This window comes from Leptidea sinapis, chromosome 26 (genome assembly GCF_905404315.1).
Source record: "Leptidea sinapis chromosome 26, ilLepSina1.1, whole genome shotgun sequence".
In the NCBI taxonomy this organism is placed as follows: domain Eukaryota; kingdom Metazoa; phylum Arthropoda; class Insecta; order Lepidoptera; family Pieridae; genus Leptidea; species Leptidea sinapis.
In genome coordinates, this window is record NC_066290.1 from 10,197,318 (window position 1) to 10,212,757 (window position 15,440).

Sequence of the window (15,440 nt, forward strand, 5' to 3'; positions counted from 1 at the left end):
TACAACTGGGGCCGCGTCGCGCTTGCGTTTGTCGGCAAAAACAAAGGATACCGACAGACACGAGCCGTGCTGTCAAAGGATGCCGCTGCCGCCTCGCATTTACAAAGAAAGCTAAGCGTAAAAATGTTTATTTAAACTTCTCGATGTCTCGACTTTTCTCGAGCTGAATTTCCCGGGTACGAGACCGGCCGATTTCCCGGGAATTCCCGGGAACAAACCCTACACTGGATGAGTAATCATCTTATTATGAGAATGAAGAAAATGGATCAATAACAAATGTTCAAAATAAAACAATTAAATAATTATTAAAATTTTATTTATTAATTTCTGTATCCACAATAAATACAACAGACGTGGATTGAATCAAAATAATATTTACACATTAGGGAGCGTTGAGTCACCTTTAAACATGAAAAACATTTGATCCTCTAAATCAAAGCACCTTTGATCCGATCGAGGTAAAATTTAAGAAAATACAAAACACGCCAAAAAACAACATCTTTCACTTAATATTAATAAAACTCTTGTGATGACTTAAAACTGAATTCATACAAATATAAAAATGAGATTAACTTAAGCGACACTGCTTGTTCGATGTAACAAAACTTTGTACTAAGGAATTTGAAGTACGCAATTATGATACAGAAATTATAAATACACATACATAATCTAGTTATGCGGCTGATTATCAAATAAATTATGCTTCACCAAATAAATATAGGCACATATTCGAATTCTTTAACAGAACTCTTAAAATATTTAGAAAATTAATGAAATTAATAGTATAAAAAAGGCTTTTGACAAATAAATTTCAACCTTGGATGTGACAACCTCAACTCAGTATAAAAATAAACAGCCTAGCTTAAGAAATGCACAGGTTAAGTGTTATGTTAGTATAATTATAAACTATACAATAAATCTATGGAAGTCTCAAGTAACTGTAACAACTTATAACTCGTCTCTGGGTGCTGTCTCGTCTGCTTCATCCTCCTCGCTCTGTAATACAAATTATATCCGATATAGTACAGGTTTACAATGCAGACTAAATGCAACAACTGTAATACACTATTGGTTACACAGGTATTTATGATATAATAATTTGTAATCGTGTATTGCATTACCAAAATTATCATTCAAGATACATATATGATTAATAAAAAAATTGGGAATACACCTAATTGAAGAGTCTTTAAGCTACAAGCATTAGTGTACTTGGTATAATCGTGAAGTAGCATTGGTGTACTTGGTAAAAAGGCATAAAGGCATTTATTTTCTCAAAATTGATTCCTTTAGAATTCTTTTTGATGTCATTTCTAATATACTAGATACTACTACCGCTTGAGGAAATGGCGCTCTGAGAGAAAAGAAGCGGCGCAAGAAACTCGGTATGATTGAGAAGTAGCATTGGTGTACTTGGTATGATGTGAAGTAGCATTGGTGTACTTGGTGTGATTTTGAAGTAGCATTGGTGTACTTAGTAAGATTGTGAAGAATCATTGGTATACTTGGTACAATTAGAAAGTAGCATTGGTGTACTTGGTGTAATTGTGAAGTAGTATTGGTGTACTTGGTGTGATTGTGAAGTATCATTGGTGTACTCGGTATTAATGGGAACTAGCATTGGTGTACTTGGTCCAATTGGAATGTAGCATTGGTGTACATGGTGTTAATTGAAAAGTAGAGCATTGGTGTACTTGGTAAAAACAATGGGGAAGTGGAACTTCTTTGAACTTGGTATAATTGGGCTATATCATTGATTTACTTGATATAATTCAGGATAGACACATTGGTGTATACTGGAAATAATGGAAGGAAGAAGAGATGGTAGTATAAAAGTATAGATGCTGCTGGATTTAATTGTACATTGCAGTCTAGGAGGTGGTTTCATATATATAATGTAAATGAACTTACAACAGATGGCACTGCTTCAGCTGCTTCCCCATCAGTCTCTACAAACTTGGTCATGGCATCCAGTGTCCTCTCACCATTGTAGTCTCGGACCTACAAATTATAATTTTATGATTAGCTTCACTTGCATGTTTTAGGAATTTTAAACATGAGATGAATACTATGATAACATTCAAATCGATTTAGAACACTTTATGATGGCAGATCTCTTATAACTCTTCTTCTCATGATGTTGTATCTTTGATTTTCTTTAATTTGAACACCACTTTTGTATACATACATAGTTTTAGAATATTAATAATATATCCATCTTAAATCACATTAAACTCTTTTTTTATGTATTTACCATTAGATAATTTATACATCTAGATAGAGCCTCTTGCTGCTATACAACCGATGAAAACAGACCAGGATTATTACTTTAGTGTGTGTGATGAGCTATGTCTTACACTCATGATTTGTATGTCACTTTGTGATCACACACACTGTGTACATTGCTCTAAATATTTTCCATGTTTTCACAGCTGTCACAGTCTATTTAAGCGTATCAATGATATAAGTATTTACCATAGTGGGATTCACTAAGAGCCAACAAGATAATCATGACAAATCAAATTTAACATTACCTGGTTGTCCTTGGTGTATAGTTTGATGGTGGGGAAGGATGTGATCTTGGTGTGTTCCAGCTCGTTGGCAGTAGCGTCGATCTTGGCGATCACTACATCATCATCCTTCTCGAAGTGCTCTCCAAGCTTGTCATAGATAGGCACAAGTTGCTTGCAATGGCCGCACCTGAATCAATTAAATATAAACATTTATTAGCATGTCACATGATCAAATATTTTTAAATAATTTTAACAATCAATTTTTTTTAAGTCATACTCCATCAACTAGATATATAAAAATTTTGTGTATTTTTATAAATACTGTTTTTAATTAAACTACACCTTTCAGAAGAATGTTCTGTTTCATTCTCTTAAAAAAATAAGCTATAAAGCTTATTTTTTTATACATGTTGTATATAGATATTATGAAACCTCGAGACACAGTTATATATTTGAAAAAAATCATATTGATTATGTTGTTTGCATTATTGTATATTCTGTTGTTATGTTCAAGTTGCTGTAACTGTATAATGAAGTTGTCGAATCAAACTTGAGTAAATATTGGTGGTTGGGAGTACAATGAATACTTAAAATAATTTAAGTACACAATAAAATAAAAGATAATTAATCACATCTATTGTATAATGGTAATTCAATCATTGAGTAAGTAGCAGACACTAAAAACAAATTCACACACAAACACTTGTGCAAACTGTATGTTGTGATAAACTATACCAATGAAATAATATTTCCTAACAAGAGACTGATGACGGAAAATAGCATTAATTACAATAAATGACAATTTGATAGTGTTTTGGTTATAGTATTAGTCTAATAGTTAGTTTAATTATAGGAAATTTTAATGGTAGGTACTAGATAAGCTTGCATCACTGAATGTGAATAATCACAAAAATCTAAACTCAAATTCATAGACATACCTTAAAGGCTTTGATTAAAATTACACTGAATGCTCAGTTTGAGCAACGACCAGACCAGACAGTAGTTACTGTTGACCTCATAACTCTAATGGAATCTGCTGAAAACTGAGTATTCATTGTAATTTTAACTAAGGCCTTTAAGGTATGTATCTAGACATTTGTTAAGACTGCAGTATGCAACCATACTACACTAAAAGTCTTCATACCAAAGGACTAATTGAGTTGACCAGACAGAATGACACAAAAAGGATGTTTTGTCAAATTCTAAGCGAATGAAGAGCTCTCTATACAAAAAGGGGTGTCCAATTCTACTATTGCACTATAATGACAATCCCAGTTTTAGATTCTATCTAGAATATCATAAACGAATGCAATGCACTCTACTCTAAAAGATTTGTCCTTTTGGCATATGTCAGAAAGAATTTGGTGGTTGGTACAAATAAAACTATTAACTAAAATAATAAGCTGTATCCAATGTCATTGGAGAATGATGAATTGTAAAGGAACTTTGACACAATAGTGTTATCTTATCACATTATATAACCAGTAATATAAACTACATTAATAGCCACTTCAAATTTGTTGCTGAGCACTTCGATAAATTACTGATAAGCTCTGATTTTTTTTACCCGACATCAGAAGGAGGGTTATGTTATTTGAGGGTGTGTGTGTATGTATAATTGTTTGACATACTCAGCAGCCTGAACGGCTTGATATATTTTAGCTTCAAATGTGTCAATAGATTTGTATTAATTATTAAACTGACATTGGGTATACATTTTGAATCACAACACACCATCAGCTGGGAGTACCTCCACGTGGTGAAGGCGGTAACTCTTTTTTGCTAGCTAAAACTAAGTTAACTCATTCAATAATAAAACAAATAAAGGTAATTTAATAAACTAAAAAGCCCGACTGAGTTTCGGTGTAATTTGAAAATGAAAAAACCCCAAAATAAAAAAGTTCTCATCCCTGATTGCATTCAGTTAACTTTGTAGCAGTTGAGACCAATTTTATCAATTAATGTAGTCATCTGAGAAATCTTTTGGGTTACTATAACTGTGATCCGAGGCTCATGAACAAGAGCATTCCCAAAAAAAACTATATCAATCAAATCACTGATAAAACTTACCATGGGGCATAGAATTCAACGAGAACTTTCTTGGTAGGATCAAAGACAACTTCATCAAAGTTGGTTGCCACAAGCACTTTGACGGGTTTAGCTGACCAGTCCTCAGGAAGGTCTTCAGTTAATAGGTGCTGTTTCAATGTGCCCGCGAAAAATGATTGCACGAATTCCTGTGAAAAGCATTGGAAATTAGTAACTATGCTAAGTAATTCTGCTGAATTTAATATTGTATATATATATATTTATTTACTATCTGAAATATAGTATAACCAATAAAAAATTGTATTTCTTTTTAGGATAATATTTTTGTTGGGCTATGCTTTAAGGAGTGGCTTTAGTACAGTTCAAGTGCAGTCCTGTTTCTATAACTCAATTATAAGATTGATTCTTTTCATTAATCTATATCTTCTGCAAGGAGCTGACATATCTCAAGTGTTTGAAGAATTGATATTCCCAAAGAAATGCTATGTTTACACATTAAAGGGCTAGGGCCAGTCAGAGAGAATGTGTAACGGGGTTTTATCTGCACAATAATAGATTCTGCACGCTCTTTAATCTATGAGACCTAAGATTGAGAAGTGTTTTCTTTAATCTACAGTAATTAATGTGATGTATTATTGTTGGGTGTATTATAAAGACTTTTTAATTTATATAATAAAATTAAAATCTAAATATATTATATGGTAAAGTTGAAAGCACCACTATCATAGTATTTAGAGTAACGCTATCACCAACATCCATACAAAACGATTAATTACTACACTACATCGTAAGTTAGGTGTGACTAATATAATTACAATTTACTGCGCGAACTTATTATTACGCGCGAAATCAATTACTTTGATAAGCCAGATTACTTTTTACGATAGACTTACAACATACTATCGTATAGACAAATAAAGTGTGCGAGAGAGAAGAACATCTCTATCGGAGATACAAGATAGTTTTCTATCTTCTACCTTTTGGTAAGCCAATCTATTGTAACTGTAACCAATTTTAATTAAGAAATTGTAATAGTATAAAATATTATAAGTAAATTTTATTGGACCATATTTTATGTTTGTAAGTAAAATTTTAAAACAGATTTTTTGTGTGTAAATAAATAAAAAATACACTAATGGAATAATTAAAAAAGTGTGTATGTACTTATGTATGCACGCAAGACGATATACTTCTTTGGCCTAATAAAGCAAAAATCCTTAAAATTATTTATTCGTCGTGCTATTCTATGTTTGTAGAAAGAGAATATTGTAAAAATCTTGCAACGACAATGACAATTAATTATTAAATAAAGAATACGGCTGTACGGGCTTGAACCCTTTGCCTCTCCTAATAATGGACGAAGAACCAAAAAAAAATAACGAATGTCGCAAACGTCAGAAAATTTAGGAACCAACTTCACCCTGTTCCTTTTGTGTTACAGTGATGCGCGCGCATCTTCAAATTTCACTCTCATCATTTTTTCATAACATAACGAAGCATAACTTCAAAAAGGCCTGATGAGTTTCTTGCCTGTCTCAAATCTGAGGCATACTTTTCGAATAGGCAAAAATTACTTAAGATTGAACGGTTTACTTTGATATCGTTTGGCGTTTCTCAAGGATCTCACCTCGGTCCTTTTTTATTTTTAATCATTAATAATATTGCCTCTACAATATTAAAAACTTTTCTAAGACTACTATTATGTCGTCAGAGGATATTATTCAAATGCAATCTGAGTTGTGCAGAATTGAGCTGTGGTGTGTGAACAATAAGATGGAACTCAACACTCACAACTGCTATTATGTTAGATTCTCAAGTGAAAAGAAGATAATTAAATCATATTACACTTTTACTTATACAACATTACATTCAATAAAGGATTATTACACGACTTCGTCTTACATCGCATATTTCGACTTAAATCTACACAAATGCACGACTTTATTTAATGATACGACTTTAGTCTAAGTCAAATAAACATTATTTAATTAGGCTTAAACTAAGCGCTTTTGAATCGTCACTACAAATATTGCTATTAAATTACTGAATTTACTATATGTTCGTAAAGAGTTCAGCTCATGAGAAGAACATAATATATTTTTTTTAGTATTTTACAATGGCGGTAATATACATAACAAATTAGTTTGAAAAGTAATAAATAATTAATTTTATAAATATAAGTTATCGCATATTGGATGTATCAACCTTTAGAGCTTGAACTCATTGTGTAAGTGGTAGTAATTGCATCCAACAAATACAATGATTAATTAACTATAACAGGTCGACCTGGCACCACAAGCAGCACTCTTTTACAAGTTGACGCATGGACCAGCCATCATTCCCTTCGCACATTTAGGTAAATTTTGCACAAATTTAACCTATTTTTCCACAAAAATTGTTCTATTAAACGTTCTCCGAAAAATTATTTAGAATATGTGTTTGTAATATGGAATTCTATTTATAATATACATTATGAGTAATATATCCAAAATTCATTAACTTAATTGGCTTTTTCGGCAAGTGCAATTTACCACAGATGTCTCTTATACACTCTGCAAAATATTTGAAATTATATTTTTATCCAAGATTCTTAATAATAACACTGAACTATTTTATAAAATATGTTTGAGTTGAATATCCTCCAGCCTTCCAACAAAACCTATTTATAATAAATACATTTAGCAGACCTACCTAGATAAGACCTTTTGGGACTAAGCTATCGAAAGAATGTGCTTTTAAGGAAATACATGTTGGCCTCACTTAAAAATGAAGAAACTAACATACAATTAAGTCAAACTACTAAATACAATAAGTTATTTTCATGTTTACTGGAACCTTCATTTATAATTAAATATAAAATTGGTTAATGTGTATTTCTGTTACAGATATTCAAATTAGTGTTTAAAAGTTAATCTTATGTTTTTAAATGTATTACTAAGTGATAATTAAATAGGTGGGAGATTTTGACTTGTACATTATGTTCTATACATGAATTTAAAATCCTATTTTGAAGTATTTGAGATTGAATATGTTTAATATATTTATATTAAAATATTTACCTCAATAGCATTAGCAGAAAGTTCGTTGGTAGCGGGTTTGTACTTGGCCATATCTTGTTCAAGAGCAATCAAACGGGCTGATGGTACTTCATCCTTCTTCATGCCGAAGAACTCCAAGATTCTGCAAATAAATATAAGAATAAGTAAAGTGCAATTTAGTTTGAGTGGTCACATCCATTTGACACTGTCATGATAAACTTGTGGTTCATTATATATAGGTGATCTATGATTAACAAAATACTAGAGTATATAGAGAATGCTGGGAGAGTTTCTTGCGCCCTTCTTCTCTCTCAGAGCGCCATTTGTTTCCGAAGCGGTAGTAGTATCTAGTATATTAGAAATAACATCAAAAATAATTCTAAAGGAATCAATTTTGAGAAAATAAGTACCTTTTTATACAAAGTGTAAACCGCCCCGAAATCCCCTGTATACTAAATTTTATGAAAATGTAGTTTTATCCGTGTTTTAATGAGAAACTGCTACAATAACATTAAAATACAAAGGTAAATTTCGCCACTATATACAACACTATAATAGCCCATCTGAGCTATACATTGGGTGATCGGGAAAGCAGAAGACACCGGGGTTCCATTTGTCTTATTAGATTTTTTTTGTTCAAGATTTGTACATTGGTTCGGATATTTTTAATAAATTCAATGTATCCATAAAGCGTTTTATGTAAGAAAAATAGCTTTATGTACTTTTTCTCTCTAAAAACTTTTACTGTATCAAATTTCACGTACATCCGATGTTTACACTTACCATATTAATATACAGATGTATGTATGTTTAAGAAACTATATCGTAATAAATATAATATTATTATTATATTATATTTAATTTGATCATAATGCAGCTTCAATAATTAATAATATATATGAACATCTGACATAACACAGTTCCCATACATTACCTTAGTTTTATAAAGCGCTAACAACATTAAACTACTGTATCAAATAATATATTGAGGTCGAAAGCTAAACAAATATTACCTCTGGTGGTCATCTTCATCAGTGTCGATGGCAACAGTCATGATCTTCTCGCGGTAGTTCTTAGCGACTGGTTTCAGATTGTCCAAGTACTTCTCAAAGTCACCACTTTTCTACAAAAAGAAAAAAAAGAAAACCATGAGAAATTAAACTACAGAACTGCAATCAGACAGTAGTCCTGCACAAAACTAAGATATGAATTATAGTTATGGGATGGTCATCTACAAATTTAATTTGTGTTTCAAAAGTGATATTTTAAAATGATAACCCATCATTTTAAAATAACACAATGTTAAGATTTGAAAGAACGACTTCTCAAGTCAATTTACTAATATGGAAATATTGGAGCATATTATCAACTGTGAAGTAGATCGTGTAGATGAAGCCACAAGCTGAGAGTTGAACAAGACTTATAAGATTTACGAAACATGCGTCACTCGAACGGTTGACTCAATTGTTGAGAGCGCTCGAACAGAACCCGAGAGGACATTCATAAATTTTGGTTACAAATTCTATTTGTATTCTTAATTGAAATCAAAATTCTGAGCAGCAACGCATTTGCGCGTCTTGACATAAGATGTTCTCATTTGCCCAGTAATTTCACTAGCTACAGCGCGCAAAAAAATACGATTATCAAATTAATGCGCCGTTGTGGCCAAGCAACCCCACCTAGCCGGCAACTTTGTCGAAAGAAGCTCCATAGGATTCAGTTTTAAAACTTAAGTGCGAATTTCAATATTATAACCATAAATGGTTTTGTATAATGTGTTTGTAACTATAAATGTAAATTAACTACAATAGTTACCGTTAACTAATATCGTTATCGCTACAATTTGTATTGTTAAAAGTAGAACAAGTTTTTGTTTTAAATGATTACTATCGTACTTGTCCTTGATTAGAAAGTAACGCGCGGTAACTTGATCGATAACATTATCGATCGATTGAGGCCACTTTTTGCAAATCGTTGAACCGTTAAAATACTTTCACAACGAAAATGCGAATGCACGCGGGTCAAGATGTATTCCAATATCATACGTGTCATATTATTTATATCAGAAAAGTGACGAGACGGGCAAAACGTTGACCTGATGAGGGTAAGTGATACGCCCTGAAAAATTACAATGATTGAATTCAAAACTCTGAGCGTCATCGCAATTGGACTCGTCAATAGTGAGACTTAAGATGTTAAGTCTCATTTGCCCAAGAGTGTTACAAGTTACGGCGTCTTTCAGACCGAAACACACATAGAGCTTAACGACAGATAAAATCGCCCGTGTGGCACCATTGAACGTAAATCCTATTACTCCACAGCTAAGCCTGGGACTAGATTATAATTATTTTATAGCAATAGCAATGACAGTACAATATAGTATATTTTTATTAAAAAGAGCGCAAAAAAAGAATGCTGTTGGAGTATCTTGCGCCGCTTCTCCCTCAGGGCGCCCACAGATGAAGTAGCGACCGGTGTGAGTACCGGACAGCACCACAATAACGCCTACAGTTCAATCCAAGTTCACACACTAGGTCATTGAACTCGTTATTGCTTTCGAGCTTCGTAAACCTTGTTTCCGAACTTAAAAACTATTAAATTGTACGTTTATTAAATATTTTTATCTATATAGGATAGTAAAATTTGAAAAACATCTAGAAGAACATTTTTAATGAAAAACATTCACATCAGAGTTTATACTTTATCTACATACCTACTTATTAAGTATATAATACATAATATAAGAGATCTCCGCACATGTATTGGCTCAGGGGTGGAGGAGGTTGAAATTTTGGTAGGAATAATCCTTTTGCCGAGTAGAGGTCAACTAAGAACGAATGTAAAGCTGTATTTAAATATTTTTAATGCGCAAGAATAGATACGAAGTCTCTCACGAACTGTCCTGTGTATACGCGATGATTACTGTCATGCAAGGGTACAACTTGCGTGACAGTATAACTTGCAAATGTATCCGCAGTGTGCTTTTTACTCGTTAATGCCAGTAACTTTCATGCCAGCTACTTTCCCGATTTACTGGCATGTGTATGTGAGAGTCCACGTGCCTGTACATTGGACATCTTTTCTAAAAACCGATTGTAGGTGATAAACGGAGTAGAGGTGAACACAAAATCCGTTATGGTACATTGCTAACTACCGCTTTCACGCCTTAGAAGAAGAGGACAAAGCAACATTCATTGTGATGTATCTTATCAAAATCGGTGCACAGAGAAAAGTTTATGTTTTAGTTTGCTTGGATTATATTAAAAATAAACATTCACACAAACACACCGCTAATTTACCTGAACGGAGTCGCGGTCAAATCTAGTATGTCATAAAAATGGAAATTATTCTGATATAAAGTAAGACAATATTCATCGATCTATTCTTAGCGGAGGTCGGTGGACGATCTCATAAATATTCATGGAGGTAGAATTTTCTTCATGTTTATACAATGTCCTGTTTATATTCCAATGAACATTAAACAGGTTCTGTCTTTGTTCTAGACTGTAGCTTAGAATTGCTTGGCAACAAAACTTAATAATGTTATGTATCTAATTATTGTTATTTCGAACGCTCAATCAATTTTTATTTATTTCTAGACTTATGAAATTCCACATGGATAAAGCTAAATCACCAAGTACTTACAAATGTAAGCATCCAAATTATTTTTGTTTATTTATGCAAAATTGATTACAAGGAGCATATTTGCGAGCAACAAGGAATATATCACCAATAGCATACAAAATATATTAAAACTGTAGAGGCACCCATTTTCAACTAGTTTTAAACTTAAAAGCTATATATAAAGCTAAGCACGAAAAGCTATAAAAAAAGGAGAAAAAAAAAAGAAAATTATTCTTAATCTTTTAGATGGGTAGCTGTCCTCAGTAAAGGGCACAATCCGTGAAAATTATTTCGTAAATCAATCCTATTAAAGTAACATTTTAGTGAAAATGAGAAAAATTCTGACCATTTTGATATATTTTTTGACTGATTTAATTAATATTTAAATTCTCAGTTCAAATTCTATATTATTCTGTTCCATCCAAAAATCCGCTATAGGGCTGCAAGATGGCAATCAAATACAATAATTGTAGTAGATTTGGTAGGTCTGCGAATTTATTCATTTAATTTAGTCTATTTTTAATACACTGAAAATTAGATTTCTTTTACAATTACTTTATATGTTTTCTGGTTCAGCTAGTATTTAATATAATATTATGTGCATAATATATAATAATGTGGGTTTACTGAAAGTTTTAGGACTGACAATTTCCAATTCAATTTTGTTTTAAAAACAATTATAGTATTTGAAAATGAAACACTACAAGAGTAGGTTACGTATTATATAAATTTTGTTTGTTATCTGTTTTTAAATTGTATCACTATTTTTAATTTACCGTGAGAAAATATTTGCTACCCGATTTTTTTATTTTAGTTGTGGCTTAAGTCAACAAGAAGCTTTTTCAAGATTTTATTGAGGGTCTGGCAATCTGGTCTTTGCATTTGATGGATACCTCATGATCTAATTTTGACATAAAAAAAGGTAACTAACATATGACAAAAAAAAATCTTCAAACAATACTATAACACTTTAACTTAAAAACTGAATAATGTATAGCTGCAAACTTTGATGGTAACTTTCCCTAGATAGTTTCTGCGAGTTTTGTATTTCAACTATTCCATTTTTACCAATGGCACCACCATATTGGACAAGAAACATTCCTAATTGTTACAATAAAATATTGTAGTAGAAATAAAATTTATATAATTTTTGAAGCAATACCAGAAAACTACTTTTTGAACACCAATGACTGTACTGTAAAATGCATTTATAGCTAGAAACCAAAGCAAAATATGACCTTTTTCAATTTTTTATACACATTTCATTCAGATATTAATCATATTTGTTTTATTTTCAACCATAGAATCAACAATTTAACAGATGTAAATAACTTAAGTAAACATACCTTAGACAGGAACAAGAGGAGATGGTATTTAATCTGGCCACCGAAGATCTTGGAGGCTGTTTCATGGGAGAATTCAACAATGGTGGGCATGCTCTGCACAAACACCCAGTTCTTGAGCGCATCTTCGTTGAATTCACTGCCATCAAACTTGATACTGGGGTCCTCAAACTGTTTAAAAATTTTAAATACTTATAATTTAGTTTCTAAATATGTTGTTTATTAATATAATAAGTGGGCATAATACACCAACACTAAATAGTTAACCACCCAAACACAAAAATTTGTTTTATAAAGATGTATCTGTTTATCTCTCTTGTATATTTCATCTGTGGCTAAGATGTTTGTGGCTTGGAACATTATTCAGAAACTACTTCCAATTAATAAAGGTTTACATTTATATTTAGTTAAAGTAAAATTTTACTCTTTGTTAGTCCTAATAATGTAAATAAAAAAAGAACTTATTATAAAATATATAATATTTTTTTTAATTCTAATAAAATATAATATTTGTTAGTATTATGTTATGTGGACACATATGATTTTATTGAAATATATTTGAAATGGCAAGGTCAATGACATATAGTATAGCAACTCAAAGGAAATCATTTGAACTAGGATCTGATACAAATTTGCTCATAATTGATTATTAGACAATAATATTACTTACGTTTTTGTATAGAACAACATCTTCAGCATTAGCTTCGAGCTCCTCAATAACCTTTTCATCAATGACAATAGCAAACACTTGGTCGTCAACTAATCCGGCAGTATTCAGGAAAGTTACAGCCTTTTCTGTTGCTTGGTCAGGGAAGAAACCGAACACAATAACAGGATTTGCAGCAATAAGTTCCTTGGCTTGCTCAGCAGAAGCGACAATGACTGCTGGTGGGCCAGTTTTTTTCTTCAGCCATGCAACAATATCATCGGCTTGGCGACCCCCTGTTAAAAATAAGAAGAACACAACTATTTGAAACAAACTAACTATAACATAGACCAGATTAAATTAACTTTAATTCTACATTGTTATAAGATCACAAAATGTATCTTAAATAGACTAAATGAGTACAAATTACCTTATAATAATATACAAATAAAACACAATGCCATACTACTCACACAGAAGCATGTTTAGAAAAAGAAAATTGAGCATGAAGAGTTTATAAAACAATAATTACATGGCAATATAAAACAGTTTAATAGATTTATAAAATTAAAATAATGCTCTAATTACCTGTGTAATCAATAGGGTTTCCCTTTTTGAAGAAAATTAATGTAGGGTATCCCCTCACTTTGTAGGACTCAGCGAGATCCTGTTCTTGCGTCGCATCTACTTTGGCTAACTTGATGGGTGAGTCCTCTTCGGCTAATTTTGTCGCCGCCTTCGCATATTCCGGTGCAAGGGACTTGCAATGACCGCACCACGGTGCATCTGTGACAGAAACATGTGTGAAATGAAAGCCGCCCGGTTCAGTATCGACAGCTGTTTACGCATTCCGAAATCAAGAGAAAACTAACTAAGTATAATGAATCTAACTAATATACTATAAAATAATTCTAATTCAAATCAATGATTCAATTAGAGTCATTCATTATTAAAGTGTGTATGCAATACTTACAGAATTCTACTAAAATATAGTCGGTCTTCCCTATAATATCATCGAAGAGGGGTTTTGTAAGTACAAGTACATTGTCTTCAGTTGGAATTTCGTCTCCAAACGCGGACCCTAGTAGGGCTATCACCATTAAGTACAAAAGACTCTTCATATTGGAAATTACTTTAAAATACAGAAAAACTATAGCCAGCTCCGTTGACGACACTCAAACAAAATGCCGAAAGTGCCACTTCATTTGCACACCGACTGTCTGACTCGACGTGGCAGCGTCGATCGTGTGTCTTGCCATGATTGGTTGGTCATTTTTTTTTTAATTATATTTTTCTTTTAGGGTATTGGCTGTTATTTTTGTAGAACAAATAATTGTAAAAGAGATTAGAGGTCTTATGATTTTTTTAGATACTTGTGCAGGTGCAGTGCAGGTCTAAAATAATTTGGTAAGCCAGTGGATTGTGGCCTATTGAAAAAAAGGAAGAAAGAAAAGAAATTACTAAAAAAGGATATTAAAAAGTCTTGTTTTATAAAGCATTCCCCACATTGTCATCAGTCACCACATTAGAACCGTATTACATTCAACAAATCCAACATGCAATGCCATCTAGTACAAACTTATCTGGGTTAAATTATTGTTACAACTTTTAAAAAAATCTAATCTAAATTTCAAAGATATAAATACTTCGATAATTTCCCGCCGTTCCACAAATTTTTATCGAGGAAAACGAAACTGCAGCGATTGTATTATTCCTTTTAATTTTAAATTAATTATTTTTACCTTTATATTTATTTAATTTTGACCTTTATTTATACCCTTACTCACTCGTAAGGGATTTGTTGAATTCTATAGTGCTGATTTTTAAGATTGTACATTCAGTTACATAACATTAAAATATGTCTGTCTAAATCATTGACGTTCTATAAACAACAAGACTTCCAATCGGCTATTAAAAGATATCAAATATAAGTACATAAGACAAAACTCATTTGTATGTCTCAGTGTGCAATTTGTTAATAAAATTCCAAATATATATAATATGTTTATCTTCTTTTAAATTAAAAATAATTTTATGGACTCGACTCAGTCAAACAGCCTACTTTACGGTTAAAGTATATATCATATAGGATAAACAATTATATAAAATAGATGCTCCTGGTTCACCTAATATTACTTCTTCACAATGACGTTGTATATACTGGACATATCATTCGCAGTCTGATAAGGGAACGGCAAAAGTGTGCTTAAAAACAACGTAAGCACAC

At 31.9% G+C, this 15,440-nt stretch overlaps 1 protein-coding gene across 1 annotated transcript; it reads right to left on the reverse strand.

The window, feature by feature from the left end:
* Positions 1 to 299: 299 nt before the first annotated feature.
* Positions 300 to 14,442, reverse strand: LOC126972459 (protein disulfide-isomerase). The gene is made up of 10 exons (XM_050819243.1): positions 14,187 to 14,442; positions 13,802 to 13,999; positions 13,238 to 13,509; positions 12,571 to 12,738; positions 8,614 to 8,723; positions 7,622 to 7,742; positions 4,584 to 4,750; positions 2,535 to 2,700; positions 1,912 to 2,001; positions 300 to 996 (listed from the first exon to the last, which is right to left on the reverse strand). The coding sequence occupies exons 1-10, from the start codon at positions 14,332 to 14,334 to the stop codon at positions 949 to 951; spliced, it is 1,488 nt and encodes a 495-aa protein (XP_050675200.1). The 5' UTR covers positions 14,335 to 14,442; the 3' UTR covers positions 300 to 948.
* Between the last annotated feature and the right edge of the window lie 998 nt (positions 14,443 to 15,440).

Bases quoted from the DNA above. Each gene is read 5' to 3' on its own strand.
- LOC126972459 (XM_050819243.1), bottom strand. From the start codon at position 14,334: ATGAAGAGTCTTTTGTACTTAATGGTGATAGCCCTACTAGGGTCCGCG. The intron at 7,743-8,613 runs GTAATATTTGTT...ATTTATTTGCAG, and splicing joins GATGAAGATGACCACCAGAG to AATCTTGGAGTTCTTCGGCA. The intron at 2,002-2,534 runs GTAATGTTAAAT...TATAATTTGTAG, and splicing joins TATACACCAAGGACAACCAG to GTCCGAGACTACAATGGTGA.